Source organism: Chelmon rostratus, chromosome 23, assembly GCF_017976325.1.
Source record: "Chelmon rostratus isolate fCheRos1 chromosome 23, fCheRos1.pri, whole genome shotgun sequence".
Classification (NCBI taxonomy): domain Eukaryota; kingdom Metazoa; phylum Chordata; class Actinopteri; order Chaetodontiformes; family Chaetodontidae; genus Chelmon; species Chelmon rostratus.
Window position 1 is genome coordinate 11,472,117 of NC_055680.1, and position 25,500 is coordinate 11,497,616.

The following is a 25,500-nucleotide window of genomic DNA, read 5'->3' on the forward strand; positions in this document are numbered from 1 at the left end:
GCGACTGGATTAGTCTAATCAACCCTTCTCATCTTGCATACTTGGAGCATTTAGCAAACTTTACAAATTGCCGAAGTGAGAGAGGAGGTGGGGGCGGGGGGGAAGCAGAAAAAGGAGTGATTCCACTTCTAGGCTGGAAAACGCTATGCGGGGAACGGTCTTGGCGTACGAGCTAATTGGCTCGATTTAGCCGGTGGAGGCATGTACCACGGTTGGCTTCCGCTAGCGTCGTCTCTGGCGGCTGGTTGCGGCCTCCCGTGGAGAACGGCTGGGCCGCGGGGGCCATTGCTGTGTGTGAGGAACAGCTGGCAATGGACGCAGCTGCTTGATTGTGAATCAAGCGCTATTGTTCCCCCCATTGCGCCGGTGCATGTGTAGAAGCTCGCGGTATCCCACCCGCTAAGGAAACGCTGAACCACAAACAAAGGAGGATGCTTGTGATTCGGTGATGTGCAGGTTTTTGAGGGAGCCAGCTTCCTGGTGGAAATATCTCGAAAGGATCCACAGACACTGACTGCTGTTAGGAAGTGGCTTGTGTAAAAGCCATTGCAGCTATTCCACATTTACACTGCAGTCATTATGGCCCTGAAACGACAACCACGCCAATGTTACGTGTTATATCTTGGCTTGTATCGGAACAACCGTCTGCCTGGTTTGATTTATTCATTCAGGCCTCCGTAAAAATGTCTAATTCCTGTCATCATGGCCTCTTCTGTCTTCTTCTCAGTCTACTGAATCCCTTATATTCACTCACAGTTCAAACCCAGAAGAGATAACTGTATCTGAAATTACATTTGTCAAACATTTGTAGTCTCCCAACACCTTTTGGCCCCCCTTTTAATCCCTATCCTTTGCAAACCCTGCTGCTGTTTCCACAGCATGCTCAGGCCTCATGTGGGTGCCCGCTCCTGTGGCTTTGCTGGCTGTTATTAGGATAATTCGTCAGAAACTGGTCGGTGCAGCAGTGAGCTCATTCATGAGTCCACGGTGTCTGGACCCAGGATCCCGTAGCAATTTGCTTCCCGGACTCACAGTGGGATTTTTAATGTCTCTCTCCTTGGACTTGAGAGGAAATTAAAAACATTTTTTTCCCCCCTTTTCTACAGCATAGATAAAAGATTTTTTTCAGGCTTTGTCCGTTCAAGGAGACGGGATCCGGATGCCACATGTGCCGGCATCAAAATGAGATCTATTAATATTTCTGATGTATTAGGACATTTGAGTCCCCTCATTTACATATTTCAACTTCTACACCCTTTGGGATGTTTCATGCCCTTGACCAGAGGTTTGGCGTCGTCTCCTGGGAGCCCTCGTCACTGGACGTCTGCTGCTTGTCACACGTTCAGTCAAAGAGGGTTTTTTTTTAAAAAGCCTTATTATTTGAGGCTGAAGGGTTAGAGATGATATCGGATATCGGTCTGATACTGAGCCACAGCTACATCAGGTATTGTTGACAGTGGGCCGATCTGGTATCAGAAAACATTATTTTGTTCATTTATATCTAAAGAGTTATTTGCTGCAATTTGTTTTGCAAAGTTCGGAACGCAATGTTTGAGTCAAGCCGCCACACAGTGAGGCAAACAGCGTATTTATTACACACTGGTGTTGGATCGTTAGTGGTATGTGCCGAAAGCCAAAGGCCACGTATCCATATCATCAAAAAAATCATATTGGCGCATCCCAAATGACAGAAGTACGAGAGCAAATTAGCGTCTTCACGTTGTGTGGAGTTAACTTTGATGAAGCGATGGTCATACGCCTGCATTTGCTCATTCGCGCGTAACCTAAAGAGGTAAAATTATCCATAACAAAAAGAAACATGAAAAAGAAGCACAATTACGTGTAGCAGAAATGTGTTTTTTTTATGATTTCCTATCATATTAATCATCTCGGGTCACCTCAGATTTTAACCCCAGTTAGGAACTACTACTACTTTATGGCTGAAGACACCTTTAAACTACTCCCTTATTGCCGATTGCATCTATTAATGCGACCCGTGACCTTGTCAGCTGGAAAAGCTTGACGATGCATGTATAGCCACGCTGTGAGGCTGCCCTTTGAATCCATATTCTGCCACCACTTGGCCATTAACTAAGAGGTTTCCCTCAATAACCTCCTAATTACTGCTTATTGCTAGTAAGTAAGAATGTTGTTTTACACGAATAAGGATTTTAGTAGCCTAACCCTAGCCCTCAATAACCCTAACCCCCTGAGTTAGCCAGGGCTAGGCATTAATAAGTATTTTATAATGACTAATAAAAAGCCAGTGTAATACTAGCATGAATGCTAATAAGCAACTGGTTAATTATGAGCATGTCTACCTTAATATTAAGTGTTACAGTGCATAAAAATCTGATTTATCATGTCCCCAGGTTGGAAACCGTTATCCTAGACAACACCTGCTTCAGTATCAATATCTGTTCATTCTTAACCTGAACTCCCTCATCACCTCTGCAGCCACAGGGACCTTTATAAAGCAAAATGCCTGGATAATCAGTGACATTACAGCTTTCTAGCGGCTTATGATAGCAGTTGACTTGTTAGGAAATCAAGTGTGGCTCTTAAGAAGATGATTGTGTGAGTGTTTCCGATGGCACAAATAAAACCGTTCAGTTATTACCCCATTAGAGGGAGGAACAGAGGGAAGGAAGGCAAATTTACAGGGAAATGAAGCACAAACAAGGACTTAACGACTCTCCGGTGGGAAATGATGGACATGACATTTTCTGCAAAACCTGAGCAATCCGCGGACACATTTGCAACGGAAGTGAAGTGCATTGCGATCTTTTCTGTCACCAAGACAACAGTGCGTTCCGTCAGATAGATCGGATTGGTAATGACTTTAAATACCAGAGTCAGTCACACTCTCTGTCTCCCACACACACACACACAAAACGGTCGGTTTCAGATAGAGATGATGATTCCTCAGCTGCTGGAATTATTTTGAAGCAGAGTGGGGTCAGAGGAGCAGCATTTTTTAAATGCCACAGCAGGCAACAAGATATTAGTCGTTTTGCAGTTTTAAAGCCGTGTGCAGAATCGTGTCCAAATTGTTTTTTTGAGACGGAAAAGACAAAGAACAAGTCAGAAAGAGCCATACAGAGAGGCAGCGCGAGGGTGAACAGAGCAAAACTGACATCCTCCTTCCCTATGCTTATCACATCCTTTTTCTTTTAACAGCCAGTTGTAGACACTTCCTTTTTTTTTATTGGAACTATATCTGTTCCTTCAGAAACATCACACACAGTTGGCAGAGGAATGCATAATTAGCATATTCATGAGATGAATACAGTGGAAACTTTGGAGTCGCAAGCGACAGGGTGCGGGGAGTGGAGTGGGGTGGGTGTGTGCGTGTGTGTGTGTGTGTGTGTGTGTGTGGTGGGGGGGCTGTTTGTGTGTGTGTGTGTTTGTTGCGGAACAAAAAAGCAGATGGCACGGTGACTTTGAAAATCCAAAATTAGGTATGTTTTTATGAACTTCATGCTCATTGGCTATGTAAATCGCACAGTCAGACAATCATGAAAGACAATGTTGTGTGTTTTCCAGCTTTTCCACTGAGATCATGTTCGCTGATTGAAATCTGCTCGGCTCTTGGAGTCTCTTAACTCCGTCGCTCTGTGCCCTCACACATGCAGCGTGCTTGACATACTCGTCCTCTAATGGACAGAAAAATGAGGAACTTTCTCCTCGCGTGAGCCGCCTGATTGCAAAGTTAAAACTGTGTTTTTAGCAGTGAGATGTTTGTATTCTCCTTCCTGTATCGAGACTTCTTTTGTTGATTAGTTTGATTTGGACTGTGCTTTTACTAATTACTGCATGGAGGTTCTCCAGCGTTGAGTCTTTCACGCTGGAAGGAGGTTAGCTTCAGGTGGTGTGACCTCTTTACGTCTGCATAGTTAGGCTTAAAATAAAATGTGTTTTTTGAGCTAACTGTTCCCTAAAGAAGAAGAAAAATGGAGGCTGTGACACTGTCGCATCTCCAGACACCCATCCATGTGTGACAGCCGAATGTGTCTGTGTGCCTTATCTCCGAACTTTTAAATGATTTCGCGCTAGTGCTGTCTTAGCTTATGGAGAGTCATTAGCCGTGTTAAAGAGGGTTGGAGTGGTGCTAATTGTTCACAAACCAATCACTAACATTGCAGGCTCTAATTAATTTCTTTTTCTGACTCTACAAACAATAGCCAATTTGTTAAATTTTATCAGTATGCAAATGCATGACTCTCCAGCAGTAATCCAATAGAGGCACCAGACATATTGGAGGATTCTGGGCGCCTCAGGAAAGGAGCTATAAATGGTCTTAAATTAGCATCAGATCAGTTTACAAAAGGTTTCCCCAACATTGCATATTTTTAAGGAGTCTGCTAATCTCTGCGCACGTGCTGAAACTTAACTTCATGCTGCTTAAAGCAGGACTGTGCAACTTTTCAGAAGCAAGAAACCTTTTTCTTAGGCGCATAAAGTTGAATTAATAAGAAATACAGTGCTCAGTTCAGTACACTATGGGGCTGCAGCCGTGTTTGGTCTGGTATAAGCAGTAGCCTTTGATGGATAATGTTAGCTAATCAGTACTGCTGTGTAACTGACTTAAATGAGAGAAACACATCCAGGTTCTTCGGCCTTGTATCACCTCTCCGCCTCTTTTTTGGGTAAAAGCAGACCCTTTGACTGTTGTAAATACAAATTCTGAGATCTTTGCCTGTTAAATAGCATACAATGAGAATGCCATATTTGTTTCTTTAAATATTAGGAGCCCAAATGTGATGGCCAGTCGGGCCAACAATGATGTTTGTTGCAGCCAATCAGCAATCGGCATTGTGATATAGGAAAAAATGTTGAGGAGTGTCTTCTCCAGTGCGGTCCTTTTCCTCTTGCTCTCATTCAGTTTGCATTGTAATGATGTCCTTAACAGAAAAAGGGGAATGTAATGTGCTATTACGTTGCAGTTGCCACTTGTGGCCACAGGAGGTGCTGTTCAGTAAAGTCACACAGTCTTGTTTTGATGTGCATTTGACATTAAGGGGATTCAAGATTCAAAGTCATAGAATGATGAAATATCTAATTAGAATATAATTATAATATCTAAATATATAATTTAGTCTTCTAAACTTCAATCAACCAATCAAAGATCAGCAAAACAAATAAAAGGGCCATCTTTACATGAAAAAACAAGTCTGAGAATTAGTTGTAGTAACTAATGCAGAATATGTAAATACTCTATGTGGTCTATCTATTTCAGACGTGGCACGGCGTTGGTGCACGTTGGAGGGCGGCTTCCTGAGTTACTATGAGAGCGAGAGAAGCCCGGCGCCCATCAGCAGGGTGGACGTCACTGAGGTGGTCAGCCTGGCTGCCAGCAACACAGAGACCATGACCGGAGCTGGGTATGAGCGCACACACGCACACACACACACACTTCAGTATAGATTTCTGCAATTGAAACTAAACCTAAAAAATAACTGAAATTGGCTTAATAGAGTATTAATATGAATGTATAACTGTTAATAATCATCTAAATTGGAAAAATCCTCAATTAAATCCTGTGCATTTCGGGATAATTTACACATAATTCAGACTTCACAGCAGTTCAGTCATCTTATAGCGCTTTCATTTACACTCACATTCAAATTTACTCATATACACACAAGCCCGGCACGTAAACACACACACATATACGGTCAAACCCATGTTGAAGGCTCAATTTGCATCCCCTCCACTAAATCATAATTTATATTGTGATTGTTCAGCCTGTTTTAAGGACACGCATGCCACACACACTCAAAACACCTTCTAAATGATTTATTTTCTGTTTGGCTAAATTTCAATTTACTGCACATGTAATTCATATATTACAGCGCTTCAGGCTGGTTGAACACAAACACACACGCGTGTAAGCGCCGACTTGTGCGTAGTTTCTCTCCCTCGTCATATGGCTCATTAGCATAATCTTAACTTGAGCATTATTCAATTTAACAGAACCCATCAGGGCTTTATGAGCGCTATATTTTACTGTTTACTTTGGCGGAGATGCGGGAGAACGCCGCGGCTTTAACTGCCTTCCCTCCGCTCACTTCACCCCCCCCCCCCCCATCACTTCTCTCAGCTTATGATTCAGTAAAAAAAAAAGTTGCTCCGACAACAAACTTTTCTTTATTTCCTCTGGAAGTGTTGCAGAAGCACAAAGAAGAAACAGATGTCTCGATCCTTTTCTTGCTCGCCCTCTCTCTCTCTCTGCTCCGATTGGGTCGCGCTGTGTGTGTGTGTGTGTGTGTGTGTGTGTGTGTGTGTGTGTGTGTGTGTGTGTGTGTGTGCGCTCCAGTTCCCGAGCGAGGAGTCTGATAATGGCTTATGATTAAAGCATAAGCCAGGTCCTTAATGACAGCAGCAGATGTTATGAAGAGGGAAGAATGCTTTTATTTGTAGTGTTATTTATACAGCCGTTCGAAACACATCTGGCCGGCTAACACTGTGACCTTTCTAACGAGCTGGACACATACAAGCATCCACGACAGGTTGCAGCGGTAACACCGTGTGCGCACAGACTCCACAAAGCAACACGCGCCATTTTTAGCTTAGCGCATACATCCCAGTTGCAGGTCATGGCTTCGCCCCCGGAAAGGCTATTATTTCTCTGTCGCTAACGCTCATAATGGCTGTACGTTTCACTAGATTAAACTCTGCCTCACTCCCTCTCGCTCCCGCAACTTCCAGCGTTCCCAGCATGCCTGTGCAGCGGAGAGAGCGAAGGACGCCTCACCTCTTGACTGTCTGGCGCTCATGAATATTAACGTATGCAGATGACACACTCCCACCAGCAGCCTATCGCCGCGCTACAGGAGGCCGTAGGTGTCGCTTCCATTAAACACAGCATTTGGGTAATTTCACCGTGGCAGAGGACACCGTGAATTACAGCGCGGCCCGACACATACGTCTGCTAAAGTTGTATGAATATTACAAACCCACTCCTAAGGAATTAATGCAAAAGGGAGTGTGTTGGCTGGTGATAAGTTGAGGTTTTCTAGGGACTTTTTTGACTCATCCTCCTGTTTCGACAAGAGTGCTTCTAAGTCGATCCTGACCTTCAAATTCAACTGAAAACCTTGGAAACAAACCTTTCTGCTCTTTCCCTGTCTTTCTTCGCCGTCTTTTTCAGCTGCTTTTTGCACCGTTTCACTCTCTGTCAGTCGCTTTCTCACCGTCTTCAAGTTTTTAAAGTGTTTTAGAAGGGCTTTGTCGCTAACTTTGTGGGGTTATATATATGAGGGCTGGGGAATTAAGTCTTTCTCAGAGCGCACAAAAGCCTTCCGGAGAAATAAAAGGCTGCGGAAATGCATATAGACTTTACACATGTTTAAAGCGCGGGTGAATCTTGTGCAATAGACTCCTCCACAAGGAAAAGTGTACGCTCCGTCAAACTTTACTCAACCGCAGAAAGAACTTTTTCACTATAGCGCACTCAAATAAGCATCATGAGCTTCTGTATTGCAATGAAATTGAACACTTTAATCTTGTAATTTTCCAGGCCCAGTAATTTGTCTCTGCCAGTATCAAATCTACTGAGGTTGTATTGCGCTCATGTCAACAATGAAAGTGTATACTGTAGAGGCCTGCACTGTTGTAAATGATGAAAACCTCCTTATTTTTGTATTTTCTTTCATAATAACAGAAAATGAACAGCAGACTGTAGCATGTTGCACAAGCAACAGCACTCGCACAGTCTACTCCTCGAAAGCAATTAGTCAATTCACAGACAATAAACAAGCAACTGTTTCGACAATTTAGTCATTTTTCAAGCAAAAGAAGATTTGCTGCTTTCTTTGAACTGAATAATACAAAAAAAAATGCATCTCCTTGAGCTTTAGTGAATGGCGATGGACAAATAACGGACAGATTAATCTATAACGACTGCAAAATAATAGTTAGCTGCAGCCCGACACATGCTGCAGGCACACATTTGGCTCCCTGCATTTCCTCTGTCAGCGTTCGGCCTGTGATCAGATGGCATCCTTCTGAGGGTGCCTGCTAACAGACAGCGTGTTTGCACGAACTTAAGCAACCGGGACACTGTCAGCGTAGCATCGTTATGTATAAAGTGGAGGGAAAGATTAAAAGAAATCTGGTTAATGCAGAAAGATTCCTGAATGCACCGAAAGCCCCACACAGCCTGTTTTTAAGGGTCTTTACATGTGTGCATGCGTACGAGAGACGTCAGACTTCAGACGTCAGCAGTGTGGCTCTCATCCAAACTAAGCCAACTGAAAGTCTCACTAGAAGTGAAACTGAAATAAAATGAAGTCCATTTCCACAGACGAGCAGCGCGTTATGCTTTATTTCTTGTACCCTGCCTGGGTCTGTTTTTAGGTGCATCACTTAACTTTATTTAATAACCGATCCGCTGTATTTAGTGGCTCTGCCGGCACTACACTAATGCCCTCTTGGAATATTTATTAAATCGCGCGTCAGTGTTACTTTTGTCTCTCTCGTTTTTTGTCGCTTTGCATTGCCGAACACACTGGCTTGCACTCTGGGGATTAATAAAGTTAACCGATCAAAACAAATGCATGCATGCAGCAGGAGGCCTGGTGTGTTTTCTCACGACTGGAAAAAAAAGGAAAAGAAACTTGATCAGCATGCAAATCATACAGTAACCTGCTTATTGAAGTGTCTCTACCTGACTTCTCCCAATAACCTGGTTTCCTGTGTGCATGTAATCACACAAGAAGAGCGAGCAGGAGTGTAAAGTCAGGTAAAATAAACTGAAGCATCTCGTCCATGAGAGACACAAACCATTTAAAACTGCACACACGTACAGTTTCCTCTCCCCAGCCACTCCCTCCCTCTGGGACGCTCATAAGTGTTCATCTCTTATCCCTCTTCTCCTTCTGTCCTCTCTTTATGATACCATTTGCCCAGCGCGCCGCCGTACCCCTCCGCCACCCCCTCCCTCGCTCTCCCTCTGGGACCCCCTCTAACAAGCGCCTGCACACCTGGCGGCGAAGAGGAGGAGGAGGGGAGGCGGCGGGGTCAGGCGAGGGCACACAAACACCCATGTCTCGCCTGTTCCCCTGACACGTGCGAGAGGAGAGCGACTCGGCGCTGCCGTGACCCCCCGCAACACGCCACCTTAAACACCCATCGCTGTAGCATTTAGAGCCTGCAATGGGAAAGGAGCTACCACTTGGCAGTGCGTGTTGAAACCATTAAGAGAGTGATAGTCTAACCTCTGGACCCAGACAGAGAGAGAGAGAGACAGGAGGAGAAAGACCAACAAAGATTAATAGCTGCCTTTTTGCTTCCGACAGCAAGGGTTCTGCCTGCGAGTGTGTGTGGATGAATGAGTGTGTGAGCGCACGAAGCGTTACATATTTGGTGTTTTTTATTCATATACCAGCAGAGTGACTGTTCCTCACTGACTGACTGACACACATCGCGTGAAAGCACATTCATAACGGTGTCAAGGCCAAATATCTGAACGGCTTTACAGGATAGCATGCTCTAAGCAAAGCTGCTGCTGTGTATCAGTAAAAAAGTGACTGTCTCTACACATGAATAGGCAAAATACGTACATAAAGAAATGTGCCGCAATAATTAATATTAATGAATATCGAGAAAATTGCATTTATTTGCAGGCTTCCCCGCCTACAAGGAGATTTAAAGTGGTTGTGAAAGCGTGTCAGTTTATCACCGTTGTCTCTGTGCGTCCTGCACAAACGAACGAGAGCATCACTGCCGTGGAGATAACTGTCGCTTTACCGAGACACCACATCTTTTAATTGTAACCTAGTTGTAAGAAAGGGCCTTAGAAAAAAGCCATCATCGTCATATTACAGTTATTAGTCTTACGTAGCCACATTACCCCAGTTGTTCCTGACCTTATTCCTTAATTGGCCCCTTTCATCATCGAGTAAACAGATGACATGTGGATTATTCATACAGCATTAAATGCATAACAACAACAGTACAGACTGACTGATAAACTGTACAATTAATCCAAATAGTGAAACATCACCTGCAGAAAGTTTGTGTAAAATGATTCATTTTGAGCAGATTATTTCCTGTGAGTGTCGCTTCAGTTCTCTTTCTTTTTATTGTCAGCAATCATTCGTTCTTAATGGGCTTCTTTTCTGACCGATTCAGTGTTTTCTTCTCCCTGAAGTCATTGTTCTATTTGCTCTTTGGTTGTTGTAGCTGCATAATTTTCTAATGCAGGATGAGGCTGTTAAAGAGAGGGTGAAGCCTCTGCGGATATAGCTTTTGTTCAGGTCTTCACTGTGCCCTTTAAAGCTTTAAAAACAATACTGTCATTGAGTTTTCTTCACGGGAATGAAGAGATAAAAGGCTGTATAATTTAAAAAAGGGTTTTATTACGCCCCTTAAAATCAAGAAGTACTTGTGACCCCTAGTTGGGGTCGGGACCCACAGGTCGGGCTCCTACTGCATTACCTCATTGCTATGCCTCCTGCAAACACCTGTGTTTAAAAAAGAAAAATAGTATTCAAAATGTGATGTGTCTTTCTTTCACCTGCATCCAAAACAAAACAGTGGAAAACACTACCGCTTTTGTCCACATGGGGCGCCAAAATCAACACAAAACGAAAGCTCCTTGGAGTTGCTTTCAAGTTAAAAATGTGTGTGTAGGTAAAAACATTCAAAAAATTTGGCCGGAAATTCCAATATTTTTTATTGATGTGTGTAAAATTTGTCACCCTACGTTCAGCAGCATGTGGAAATCTGTTAAAATTGTTTTTTATCCATCGATGGTTGTTGTGGTTGTGTCATGTCTAGAGTTAAATCACTATAATTTACTTTTAATGGCAAGCAAATGAGAAGCAAACAGCATATTTTCATCATTTGGTTTCATCCATGTTGTGGAAACTTTTTTCGTTTCATCAACAGCTGAGGCAAATCAAAGCTCAGCCTGATGCTCAAGTGGACACAGATTGCTTTTACTACGCAACGATAAAAAGTAAACAGGACTGACCCTGTTTTGGGTGTTTTGGATAATATGCCAACGCACAACACATTAAGGTTAGAAAAGTGAGCTGGTGGCTCGAGTGGAGCAGCACACTCCTTCAGCAAGGCCAGTGAGCTGCTGTTCTTTACGTCGGGCATTCAAATCTCCTGTCATCAGCAGCTAATTGTGCAGTAAAATGTTCCCTGTCAGTGTTTTACTGTTATATCTCATGTTTTTGGATCAATGTTACTGTTGCATTAATGAGTCTGTTGCATTTTACTCTATGTTTAAGGTTGCTTTACATACTGTTTAGTAGTTCAGTCTACAGCAATGCTTCATACTCCTACCTGTCAGAACCTCGTATCTCCAAACAGTCGACTTTTTATGAGAAACAGCCTGTTTTCAGCTTTGTGACGTTTGCATTTTCCAGCTAATCCGAGAGGGTTTTTAAAGAGTTTATAAATCGTAAACCCACAAAGGAACACTCCAACCTGCAGTTTATCTGAAAAATTCAAATTCAGAATCACCAGATTTGGAGATACGTGGTTTTCACTGGACTGGGAGTGTGTGAAAACTGTATGTTTTGTTTTTAACTGGAAATGAAAATGCAAATGTATGCAGATTTGGATGTGTCTTTGCCTGTTTCCTGTGTGTGTATGCGTGTGTGTGTGTGTGCGCGCGTTCCAATCTCACATATCTAATAGTGAGCTGTGCGTCTCTGGCAGGGCTGTGTTTACCGTGGAGCTGTACCTGCAGACAGAGCGAGTACTGATTGTCGGGGCAGAAACACAGGAAACTCAGCATGACTGGATCCAGGCGCTAACAAAGGTGACACACTTTGCATATGGCACTCACTCACACACACACACACACACACACACACACACACATACACACGAGCCTCCTTTATTATAAGTTTGTTTTTCACTTAAAGTTACAAAGAAGAAGCTGTGTGAATGTGCCACAGAACTACATCCACATCCATCCAGTGCTTTTTTCATTTACCTTGCAGCACACACGGTTGTACACATTGTCCTCAGAGAGCCCGGTGCTGCCTGTACTTCTTTCAGTAAGACAAGTGGTCTTACTATCTCTTCCCCCACATGCTGACAGGGTCTTGTAATAACACCCTACATAAATATGTCCCATATTCCCTTTTTTATCTCTTTAATCCCAGGCAACCCAGTCATAGATAGTGGGAGGTATAGCAGCATCAGTCCATATGTCTCTCCATCTGTACCAAAGGCCTTCCACACCTCCTCCATATTTCAATTTGACTCACAGAACAATGGCCAGAGAGAGCCGAGCGCACGCTAGGGAGGCATGTGCCAAGTAATTCAGCCGGGGAGCAGAAACTGAGCAAAGGTTTATCCCTGCAAGAAGAAGCCTGCACCAACTCCGTTTTCCTGGCGCTCTTTGTTTTGAGGTGGCGCAGCAAAAACCTGTATAACATGAAAGTTCCACATTCGTGAGCCCGTTCTCCCTCTTTCTCCATCTGCGCGACTCGCAGTGCTTCGTCCCGCCGAAAGTCGAGGGACTGCTGCAGAGGGACGGCGAGCTGATTGGCAGGCTGCACTACAAAGAGGGCCATGACCTGTACCACTGGAGGACGGGCTGGTTTGTGCTGGAAGGCTCAGCCCTGCACTTCAGCCCAGGGGACCAGGAGGGAGAGGAGGAAGTCCTTCAACTCAAACAGCTGCAGGAGCTCAGTAAGCAGAATTAGCATTCTTAATTTTCCTGTTTCTCTCTGTGTCTCGCAGCCCTCGTTAACCAGGTAATATGGTCTCAGAGTTAAGCTGCATCCCCTGTGTGGCTAATGCAGTGGCTTCCTCCATTTCAAAGTCACTCTAGTCCCGCAAAGGTCAGCATTGTTGAGATGGTTTGCAAAGGGTCAGTGGTGACAGAGGTAAGTTTTGACTGCTTGACACACGGTTCTAGAGAGAGGCTTTATACTCTTTTTAACTCCTCACAACTTACTTTGCAGTGACGTGCATTACATGAGTCATCAGAAACTCCTGCAGGTGAAGGCTGCTGACAATCTTTTAGTGCTAACTGACTCTACAAACCACACTATCAACAGAAACCTGCGAGCCTAGGAACATTAAGCCTGCAAATGACCCATAATGCAGCACGCTGCTGTTATGATGACTTAAATGTCTGGTCCTTGAATATACATCGTGTGGTCCCCACTTTTTCAAATATAATGTTTGAAAAAAATACCTATAATCGGGCTAATGCTAGTGCTGGGCAAGTGAACAAGGCAGTTCCACTGAAGTAAATTTATTCTGCCTTTCTTACATTAACATATACATAAAAGAAAAAACCAAAATCACTCCATTCATGGAAAAAAGTAGGAATTACACATTTGAATACTTACTTGATGGCTGACTCATACTATAGTGGTGGTAGCAGCTTCTTATGTTCACAACTGAAACGCTGTTTAAAAGGGAAAATCAGAACATCAAACAAGAGTTTGTAAACCCCTTCAGTGCTCAGTTAACTCACTCTTATAAACACTCAGAGAAAAGCTGTTTCAGAAACGTACAAACTTCTATTAAAAACAGACAATAATCTCTCACATTTAGCTTTTCCGTTCGACGTCAACTCCTGGATGCACATCTGCAACAGCATCCTCTCAGTGTCCAATAACTCCAAACTTCAACACAAAACTCTCACCGAGCATAAACTGCACAAAGACTCACAGACGATGACACCTGTACACACTGAACAATAAACACTGCAGATGATTACCTTCATGCCACCTGGCTCTGCCCGCCCATTCAAACAGTCTGGACAAACATCACTCATACGCTGCCCTCAGCCTCCAACCTCCACAGTCAGGAGATCTGACCACACTCTCTGTGAAGACCACATTCATGGTGTGTTAAGGGTGCGTTCACATCCAGGTAAATAACATGTCGGATCCCTGAAATTGACCACTGCAGCTCAGAGAGTCATCAGGTGGATTTTTAGCTCTTTACTTGCAGAATTGAAATAGTACAAACTTTACAGAGGTGCATGATTCTCTAGTTTCTAAAATAGAGCACAAATAAACAAATGCATGCATATCTGTGCAGTAATACAAGTCAAGCTAGCAAGGCGATGGTTCCATTCCAAAAGCAGACAAATTTAACTGCTAATTCTGCATTTTGGCATCTTACATAATAATCACTTAAGATGCACAATGAAGCATTATGATGAAACATGCATTACTATAGACGCATCAGTATGTACTTCACTTAACTGAGCACATGTAATGGTAACTTAAGCCACTTCATGGACTGTCATAGCACACTATGAGTCTTCAATGCAGTCGATGGCTGAGGTGTGTCTTGGTGAATATAGGTGGTCATAATGTATTATGAGCCCCATCAGTCAACCTCTAGTTTAAAACTAAGCAAGAGCATCCGTAAGAAACATGAAGTTTTATATCCATTCAGCGTTATGAATGCATTATAATTCACTATAAATGCCCCCATAATGCACGATAGATGTGGTCTTAGTCACCTCAACAGTCAAAAGTGAAACAGTGAAGAGACAAACTTTCTAAACTGTAAGACAGAAATCACCTTTCAGCATCCCAGTGGCACCTCCCACCATCTGAATACATCTCAACAAAGAGACAAATAGATGCCTGTTCGTGTGACACACCAATATACAGCACGTACATGCACAGACAGACACATTTTATCCCTGTTTCAATCATTATTGTATGTGTAAAGTCGCAACTATTTTGTTTTTGCACCATAAAATCCAAAATTACTCCACTTTAAATTAGCAAATAGTCCCTGGTTAAGCAGCAGAGCTCTTTAATACACCATAATTCAGATTTTAAAATCTTGCAGGCCAAAGTGAGTTTATGTGTTTATGGATGATGGTGTTAGTGGTCAGCTGCAGTAGCTCAGTGATGCATTTACTGAGCTTTCTGGCTTTTTAAAATTCCCTCTTTACCCTGTTGATATAGTGTGTAATCTCCAAAAGCTACCAATCCATGACACCCTCCCACGACTTGCATTTATAACTACTTAAGGATGTTGGAGGATGCGTGCAAGCAAGTGGTGTCAGACGACATATCAGCTTCTCACGCCATTACCCAGACATCTAATGGCTCTAACGGCTGGCTTAGTCTTCCATTATAAAAATTACGCTTTGGAGTAAAGTGAGAAGATGCCACAGACCTGTGTAAGAGGCCAATATGATAAAATGCAACGTCAAGCGAGCATCAGGTAAAATAGGTCACTGTTCTCGCAATATGTAGCATGAAAACGTGATTTCAGAAAGCGTGGCGTGAAATAAAAATCCAGAACATTCACAGAACGATGGTGCCATGCTTGTTGCAGTCTTTCCACCCTCCGCTAACATGAAGTTTTGCCAATATCTCCACATTCCTGGCACACACCGGTTATTTAAAGGATAGTCAGTGGGGGTAAACAGCCAGTCACGGTGGAAGTTCACACACACTTTGGCAGATTGATCGATTGCACCAGTGTGATGTGCGAACAGAAGGAGGGGGAGAATCAATGGATCTTTTTAATCCATTTACCCCTCGACGTGGATCAAATCGCGCAAAGTGCCGCCCCATCTTCTCACCTTGGGCGGGGTAAGGAACTGTAGCGGTGTTCATTTTCATTCCCGGCTTTCTCAAACCATATTTGTCACAGCCGGGGAGCCGCGAGCGCCAGGAGGGACTGTGTTTTGTCAGGGGATGGTAGGTTCTGGAGCACTGAAAGGATCCCTTTAGGAATCACCGTCTGTGACACGGGATTAACTGTTATTTTCTCTGCAGTGACACCGCCACATGAAAGGTGCCCCTGTGTAGCATCGAGGGGATTTAATAAACACACTTTTCAATTAAAATGACGACATGTCTCCAACGTGCAGCACTTCAAACTGCATCAGGAATTCCTTGCGAGCGCGATGCTTTCTGTTCCTGGTTTTTCTGACTTCAGGCTGGCAGAGTTATGATCATTTTCTACCGTAAATCTTTTCTTAAGACCTATTAAAGAGTTGTTATTCATTTTATCCTTAATTGCCTTGTTTGTCTTTTATTCTGTTTCGACCCTGTGGCTAGGACAGTTTTCACTGTCTTTAGCTTATCGTTCAAATTATTTTATTGATCCTTTTCAAGGGTTCAGTGTTCATTTGTCTTGGCTATTAAGCACTTTGTTTTCTTAAAGTGCTTTATAAATAAATAAATTCAGAAGTTTGAAAAAAAATAAATCCTGTCTCCAAAGAACAAGAGTGCAGTACCTCTCAGAAAGGCTTCCTGGGGGCTCAGCTGCGTACATGAGAGAGGATTGATCTTTCTGTAATGTCTCGTGTCGAGATTTCTGCCGCACAAATAACTCGAACCAAAGTAAAAAGAGGGGAGAATGACAGATACAGTTGGATAATCATTAACCTGTCACAGTGCACAAATCAGCCTTCCCACCCAGAACTTTCTGAAATGAACGGTTTTCAAACAAGATAAGCACATTAACTTTGAACTCATTTGGTGTAATTTTCTCAGTGGATTTCTCTTAAGGCGGTGGCTAAATAGAGACCAAAAAAAAAAAAGAAAAAAAAAGTTAAGCCCACTGCTCTGCTCAGTCATTTAAAAATTAAGATAGGCATCAGCACAAGACTGCAGTCCAGCATATTTAGTGTTCAGATTTCAGTGTGTTTTAAGATATAAGTATAAGACTATATACTATAGCCATCACAGCTACCATGTTCAGAAAGACCCAAGAGCTGCGAGTGATGATTCATGTTCATTTGGAAGTTAACTTAATTCTAAGTGAGAGTTTGCCAACACCCAGTTCTAATCAGCTTAATATACCTATTGTGAAGTTAATAAAACCAGTCCAGTGGAGCTAAGATACGGCATAATTTCAAAAACATGAACCCCGCTGAGTGCTGCAGTGTCAGCAAAGGCAAAGAAGGAGAAAATCTTAGCCGGTAAACATGGGTGTAAACACTTTTTAACTTGAAATCACCTTTCCAAATGTTTTTTGAAGAGACACATTTCTTACAGCTCAGAGGATGGACCTCAATGCATTCTGGTACATAACACTGATTTTAAGCATAGTTTTCTTGTGTTTGTTTAGCTCCACAGGGCACCTTTAAGTCTTCCTTTGTTTGTCACTGAACACATTGTATATTGTATATAGGAATTTGTATTATGCAACTGTCTGATATTATTTAGTTTCAGATATATCTCTATCGACACATATACAGTATATTTAATAGAAATAACCAACAACAATAAAAAGTTATTTTAGAAAGTATCTCCAAGTTTGTTCAAAGGAGATAATGGAACAACGTGTTTTTCTGTTAAATGGTCCCACTTAGTTCATATCTTTGTCACAATTCTGTAAGAACAAATTTTTAGGGATCCTCTTTAAATCCTTGCATTTACGTTAAAAAAATGAACCTCTGCAAATGTATCGCTGTCAGATTTTATATTGGTTTCAGGTGTCAGTCTGAAAGCACTCACCAGGCTTTGATTTTTATACAGCATCACATTATCATTACATGCCCTGCGCAGCCAGGAGGAGTTCCTATTGCAGCAACAAACATGGGATCCCTCAACTGCTTCCCACCCATACTCATAGCCAGATGGGTTCATCAGAGACTTGATTTAATCTAGAGGAACTATTGCTGGAAGGTGTCTGCAAATGTGGACAGGCCTTGTGATATTACGCGGTTATCGTATAATACCTGCAAAAATAAACCACCGTAAATACTCCTGCTGAAAATGTGCTCCAGCACCTTAAATCACCCAGATTTTTTCGAGGGAAAACAACATGAAAATCTCTTACAGGACAGCCAGTATAAATTAACGGAGAGAACAAGGCCACAGACTTAGTTCCTTATCACACAAACATATTAAGTAATGAAAAGTTTCCCACTGAGCTGTAAGATGGATAAAAGAGGATTGCGTTTGCGGATTGTGTTTGTTCCAACGAGGATGACAAGTGTTTTGCATTTACCTGATAACGCTGTTAATAAACCTCTCTCAAGTCAATATCAATCTCTGAAGTTCTCTCCTTTCTTCTCTTGTTGTTCGGATGCGAATGAAATACTGTGCCCTTGAAAATCTGCCAAAGAAAATAAAAAGCAAATCGTTTGTTAAGAGAGACTTTTGGGGATTAATTGTTTTTGTTGTTGAGCTGAACATACAAAGGCCTAAACAAAGGACGTGTTCACCAAAATAAGACTGTTGTGTGGAACATTTTTACCAACCCTCTTTCCTGTGCCAACAATTAAATTGGATTTCCTGTTTCTGCTGATAATCGATATGTTAGATAGCATTTCTCACATTTTTATACCACTGGGAGTGCAGTTCAGGGATTAAAAGAATAGGTTCCACATTTTTGGAGAACACTGACACTGCTCTCATGTCTGTATGGTAAATATGAAGCTACGTTAGCTTAGCATAAACTGAAAAAAATTGCTATTGGCTAGTTAGATATGTCTGGACACATTGTGCAGCGTTTTGTTGTATACTTTGGCTTTTGTCCGGATTAAACAGCAAAGATTCAATGTAGCTAGCAGCTGGTTAGCTTCATTTAGCACAAAGTCTTGAAACAGGGGTGAGCAGATAGCCTGGCTCAAAAATTCATGTACAAATGCCTCTAAAGCTAACTAATAATCACAGTATGGCTGCTGGCTGTAGCTTATTTACCATACAGACTTACTTTAAGAGTGATATCAGTCTTCTCTTTAAACTCCTGGCAAGAAAGTGAATTAGTGTGTTTCCAGAAATGTCAAACTATTCCTGTAAATCCTCAATAAATAACCTTTCAAGAGGAGCATGAGGCGTGTGTGCGCGCTGCAACAAAAGACTGCTTAAATAATTACTTGTACAGATAACCAGTTTCATAGCTTTCCAAAAGTCAACATTTTTATGTTGACAAAGTCCATGTTCTTGTCTTTTTTGACTGGTTTCTTTTATATACATCCATTATTTGAGCACAACCAGTGGGAACTTGAGTATGATGAAAGTGCCAAATGTGGTTGCTAGGAGATTTGTGACCCAACGGCAGAGCCTCATATCTTTTTTGTCCTTTCTTTCTGTTGTGTGTGTGATTGTAGCCTTGATCCAAGCTGCTGTTTGAACCCACAGAAAACATTATGACAGAGCTTTTGTGTCCCTTAGCCAAGTTTTTCTGTGTCCTTGCACTGTTATTTTAAGAATGATTGTGGAGATGAAGAACGGCAGGAAATACTACTTTAACGCTCAATACTACCGTCAGTGCAGTCTTATTTGGTTGCATTTAGACTAGCTTTATGTAAAACTTGATATCTGTTGACGAGTGTTTATGCCCCACTTCCCTCTCTTGTTTAAACCACCTATGGTACGTATGTGACCCAAAAACTATATCCATGTTCCCCGTTACGACAAGGAAATGCTGTTAACGCTGTTCCCTCATTTTTCTTTCCAGTGTGTGTACATTTGACTTGTCAGATGTGTCTGGACACTTTGTGCAGTGCTTCATTTGACATGATTGACTTAAAAGGTAAATGAGGACGGAGACCTTTCAGTGGCAGCGATTGAATGCGTCCACTTTCAAGTCTCATGGCTAAAGCTTCTAAGTGCTCGTGCTTTTCACAGAGATAGAACAGCTGCAAATGTCAAACGTGAGCTGCTCCCTGCAGTTTGCGTTGCATTAGCGCTGAGCGTGTCGCTCTTTGAATGTATGCAGTTTTGGAGCCTGCATTCCCACTAACTTGTTGCCCTTTTCCCACAGCTGTCTCCACACATACGGAGGGCGAGGAAAAGATCCAAGTCCTGCTGATGGTGGAGGGCGGAAGGTATGTCAGTCTTTGAAAAAAAAAAAAAAAAAAAGTTGTGCTAATTGGCAACGTTTTTGTGATACAACAACGCCATGCATTATGCAGCGCTGTTTGCTTTGATTTTGCATTTGTCTTGTTAGTCCGAATGCACTTTTCCTACTGTAACCGTGTAATTAAAGCCTCGCTAGACTGCCCGCGTCAGTTACACACATGAGGTGAGACGCCACGTAGCACCAGCCAACGGTTTCAGGCTCCTTTTTAGAGTAATGCCACAAGACTTTGTGTTTACTGCATTAATTGCTCTTCGTTTGTGTGTTTTTGATCAAACCTCGTGGGAAACCGGTGGTTGTTTATAGATGTGTGTTCTGCAGAAGCACTTTTGGATTCCTTTAATCTTGTTGGTTGTTTATTTAATGACTGAGCTGTGTGAACAACTTTTGCTCTTAAAATATGAAACACCATATTGTGACTGGAAATCATTTCTTCGTGCACTTCATTAATAATCACTTTTTTCCGCGCTCTGCCTTTAATAGAACAGTTTATATCCACGGCTTCAACAAGATGGACTTTGCACTGTGGCACTCTGCCATCACGCTGGCTGCAGGCACAGATGGGAAGGCGCTGAGCGACCAACAGCTGACTAAAAATGGCGTCCCTATTGTAGTGGACAGTTGCATTGCCTTTGTCACTCAGTATGGTGAGTTACATGATATTTAAGGGGGGAGAAAAGTAAAAAAAAAAAAAAAATTGGTTCTGCATGACTATTATTGTGATTTCCCCTTGAGGAGCTGATTCATCCAGTATGCTACATCGTGATGAGAGTTTCATGCTTTCTAATGTTGTCTAGTAGAATGGGGTGACATTTTCCCATCATACTTTTAGAAATGTAGAACATGTAGGCCGACTTTTCACTGCAGTATGACTCCAGAATCTAAAGTTATTTGTAAAGGGATTGGCATAAAGTTAACGCTGACTGAAACTGTAAAGTGGTACAAAAGGTTAATATACTTTGCAGCGACAGTTTTATTCTACCTGCAATTTACATTCAAATGTGCTTATGTAACATTTTTAAATCCCACAAATGAGCGTGCATAAGGCTGGTTATTACCCGATAATTATATTTCATTATATAGAAATCTATGCACTGTCATTACTGTTGCAAAAACTACACATCAGAGGGTATTCATCATCAGACAGCGGCTACATGGAAAAATAAAATGCACAAGTCAGAAAGCCGTGAGCCAAACTAGTCTTCTCTGGAAGGAAATTAAATTTAAACACCCGTCTATCCCTCCCGAACTAGGTTTGTGCCAGGAGGGGGTGTACCAGAGGCCGGGGGACCCTGGCAGAGTGGCCCTGCTCCTGCAGGAGTTCACCCGTGATGCTCGTAATGTGAAGCTGAGGGAGAAGGAGCACCAGCTGGAGGACGTCACAGACACCCTGAAGAGCTTCTTATCCCAAGCAGAGGATGCACTGCTGTCCAAGGAGCTCTATCCATACTGGGTGTCAGCTCTGGGTATGTGAGGCGGCGGAGTGACATAATAAGCAAAAATACGCCAATGTTAAAGCTATAGATGCTACATACACTCACACGGGACGTGTGTGGTATGGTTCTAGTCATATGCTCCATTTGTGGCGTTATAGTTTTAAGGATCTTTGGGCAGTTGAGAAAGAATTTCATTGTCACAGATGGAGGAAAATGTTCAATTTTGTTTCCCAAATAATTCTAAGAGTACAACCCTCATTTCCTTTCTGTATCCCTGGTCGTGTCTCAGGTTATGCTTTATTATGTTTGGCATTTTAACAGCACTTCTCATCTGTTTGGTCTTTGTAGATGAGAAGGACGAGAGGCAGAGAGTAAAGAAGTACTCCACTTTCATTGAGAGTTTGCCAAAAATAAACAGGTCAACCCTTGATGCTCTGCTCCAGCATCTGTACAGGTATACACTCACACACACACACACACATTTGAAGCTTGTACCATTGAGGCCGTTTCAAGGCGAAGGTGGAACTGTGGGCAGGTAGAGACACATGAAGGCGTCTGCTGGCTTTTGACCGCAGTGAAAATGTTTGTTTGAAAGGTTCTACGCAGACAATTGTGACTTAAAAGGGGATTTTTCATTTGAATTTTGGATGGGATTTCATTTATTTTCTTTCAATACATTTTTCATTTTTCAATTCCGCGCAGCCTCCACTGGAATCTAATTCTACGTTTGTCAAGAAAACTTGCTCGGTCTGAAGGATGATATGGCCGTGGATCGCTCCGGTTCACTTTGCCTTTAAAAGAAGTTTGCTGGATTGGATAATACCTCAAATAACAGTATTTAAAATCCAATAATGTCATATGCAATAATATATTAGCAGAAACAGCACCTTTACTTTGATACTTTAACTTTTAAGGTACATTTAAGTGAGATTTAACTGACAATACTTCTATACAAAAGTAATATTTTTTATGCAGGACTTTTGCTTGTATTGCAGCATTTTACATTTGACCATGTGTGACTATGACTAATCCCCTCCGTCTGCTTGTTGCATGGAAGTGATGCACTGCTTCATCAGCCTGATCAGTGCAGCCACCGGACACTTTGTAGAAACTTGACAACACTGAGTTGAATAGGGTCTCGTCTTTATCATGTTTTTGATTGGACTGACAGAACAGGTGTACCTCCACAGGTCCAACACAGCATCACAGACACAACAAGTTCAGAGACTCAAAGGTCCTGCACTGTGTAGCCCTGTGTTGCTAACGGTCACCTGCTAATTAGCCCCCCGCTCTGCTGATGACCCACTCGGACCTTTGTTGTGTGTCATATGTTTTTTCTTTTCCTGACCGGTCAAGAAGGTTGCTTTCTCGTCAGATCTCGGGTTTAATCAGAGGGACTGTGTGTGGAGTGCATGTGGTTGCAGGTCTACACAAGCTGAGAAGGAAAAGCATGTTGTTGTCACTGAAGCAGCAGTGTCCTCGGGTTGAAAATGATTCATGAATCCCATGTTGTTTGTATCGTTTGTTAGCATTTTGCAAGTAAAGACAGATCGATTGGCTCATGGTTAAAAACTGAGGCAATCAGCAGTTGAAGTCCATGACACAAGTGGTGCCGGTGGTGGCAGTAGGAGCCTTTTTTCCTGGAAAACAATATTTTTTAAGTTCATTCTCAGGCATTTACTAACAATGTTGCAGGTTTCACTTTATGTGTGTCAAGTCATAAATTAGAGGATGCAAGCAGAACCCTTAACCTACTGAACTGCTGTGTTATTATTGGAATAATAAACGCTGTGCACAATCCACACTGTCAGCTTTGCACACAAGGTGCAGGAGCCAGAGAGACTGGAGCTAGCATCAGCTGCCCCTCGCTGCAGTCCTGTTAGCTCCCGATGCATTTCGATACAAACACTCTGCTGTGTCCATGTCTCATTCACTGATGCTAGCATTACACAATGTTCCCCCAGAAAGCTGCCACGGATAGTTGAGATTTAGCTGCATTATGTTAACGATGCAGACTGTTTGGAGAAGGCTTAATTGGCCCTTTGCTGTATTTGGACTGAGCCCGAAGATTTCACTAAACTGTGTGTGTGTGAGTGTGAGTGCAGCGCATGTGTGGGCACATGAGAGATCGAGAGAGTTAAAATAAATAAAAAGGGACCGTCCAGCCTACTTATAATTGAAGTCCAAGGTATTTGTTGGCAGTCTAAAAGGAAACAGAGGCACTCTGACTCTAAAAATGATAGATGAGAGAGTTATTGAGCAGGAGAAGTGTGTGTGTGCATGTGTTTGCATGTTAGTGTGTGCATGTGTGTGTGCATGCAGGTGCATGCAGGTGCATGCGGGCTCTTCTAACCACGCTTCTGTCTGTGATTCAGGATTCAGCAGTGTTCCCACCTCAACCAGATGCCGAGTGAAAAGCTGGCCTCTGTCTTCTCCTCCTGCTTGTTCCAGACTCGGGGACAGACGCCACAGGAAACCAGCGTCGTCCATGACCTCATCAACAACTACGTTACACTCTTCAGTGTGAGTCAAAAACGTCTCAATTAATTGATTTTCTGCCATTTGATCGTTGGTTGAGCAACATGATTTGTTTTTTCCAACTCTGCGTGAGTTATCGTCCATTTTATTGCATGCAGCTATTACATAATCGGTAGGAAGGAAATCTAAATAAGTAGCCCAACTACCTGCCTTAAATCATCCGTAAGTTACCTGTCATGCCAAACCAGATGGCAAAGTTGACGCTGCTCTGCTCAGCTGTCACATGTGGAAATCGATATTTTGCTGATTGCACACATCTCCAGAAAAAGGGTCACATAGAACGAAGGGAACCTTGCTCAGGACATCTGTAGCTCGAGGCTTGTGCCTCTGAGTTTGTTCTCCATGTGAGGAGCCATTTTTATGATATTTAAAAAAAGAAAAAAGAGAAGCTGAGCTGTGTGATTTTCAGTTTTTGCTTTTGTCTCTGTTAATGACACCAGTTTTAGCTGTGAGTCAAGGTATTTTAAGTACATTTAGTGTAAATGCTTGTACTAAACAACATGTAAAAACAATTTAATGCTCATATCCTGTAAAGTGGTGATAATCTTTTTTTTTGTGATGGTGGCGTCATTAAAAACTTGTTTTGTCTGACAAAAATGCAAAGTGAGGAAACAAACTGGAGATGCCTGTGAATCAGCCACTGAGGCTAAGATGTTGTGTGTCTGATACACAATTCTTCTAAATAGGAAACGACTAACACATAACAAATAGTTGCAACAGCCCTGTTAAAAGTGCGTGACAGCAATTTCATATTAAAGGTAAAAAAAAAAGAAAAAGTGGCTGAGATTTTCATTTTGAACGAAATGACTTGAATACACAATGTGCACCAGACCTTCTCGAAGTCCAGACCTGGCAAGTCAATCTGGACGCAGCCCATATTGTCAACTGGCGTCCTGCGGGTTATATCCAGCCCCCTGGATATTCATTCATGAATACAGAAAATATGCTTGTTTAACATTACTCAAGCGTGAAAGAGGACCAATCCGTCCTGAGAGTTTTTGTTTGCTTCCTTGGATCCTGAAGAGGAGTTTTGTTGTTGAGACTATTGGACTCAGTCATTGGTGGTTGAGCTGCGGGTTTTGTACAGAAAAAAGTACGTAATTAAGAGTTCACCAGTTCTACAGAAACAGAGACTCATGCAGAATCACAAAGATTGTCTATGAGATGCAAGAAGGATGAGAGTCACTTGGGTTTGTTTTCATGGGCCAGCTGTTGTATTAAACCCAGAAGAGGAGTTTTTGTTTGAGATAAGGACTCATTCATTGGTAGTTGAACTGTGGGTCATGGAGCACTGAGGTCTTTTCTAGCTCTGCAACTCGTCATCATTATGGATTTTCCATGTTCTTAAGCAGCCTAATTAAGTGTAATTATATATTTTTTCAGTCCGGCCCCCACAGTATAATTCTGGCCCTTGGACAAATGCAGTTGCGGACCCCTGTCACACCTCGCGTTATGAATAGACTACAGTACATCATGAAGTGGAACATTCACCATTTAGAAATAAATTTTCTATTGATCAGTAATTTGTTGAATATACGATGTAGCTGGAGATCATTCGCTGTGATCCTGTCCCCAGATGAATGTGATTTTAATGTGCCTTATTTCCCCGTGGTTGACTTTGTTGTCATGGCGACGTTAACCGCTGCTGTGTGTCGCTGCTGCCGAGTTCACACATTAACGTTACACCAGAGAATTCGCTATCGGCTCCGAACTCGTAGATACGCAATGTGTCTCTTTTTCTCGA

At 42.4% G+C, this 25,500-nt stretch overlaps 1 protein-coding gene across 3 annotated transcripts in view; it reads left to right on the top strand.

Annotated features, from left to right (window-relative positions):
• Positions 1-25,500, top strand: part of arap2 (ArfGAP with RhoGAP domain, ankyrin repeat and PH domain 2) — a 121,213-nt gene that overhangs the window by 74,860 nt on the left and 20,853 nt on the right. For all 3 annotated transcript variants that reach the window (XM_041965016.1, XM_041965018.1, XM_041965019.1), the window contains 8 exons: positions 5,240-5,384; positions 11,680-11,782; positions 12,465-12,663; positions 19,687-19,750; positions 20,266-20,429; positions 21,036-21,248; positions 21,567-21,672; positions 23,594-23,741. In XM_041965016.1, coding sequence (XP_041820950.1) covers positions 5,240-5,384; positions 11,680-11,782; positions 12,465-12,663; positions 19,687-19,750; positions 20,266-20,429; positions 21,036-21,248; positions 21,567-21,672; positions 23,594-23,741 — 1,142 coding nt within the window. The remainder of the gene's footprint in view (positions 1-5,239; positions 5,385-11,679; positions 11,783-12,464; positions 12,664-19,686; positions 19,751-20,265; positions 20,430-21,035; positions 21,249-21,566; positions 21,673-23,593; positions 23,742-25,500) is intronic.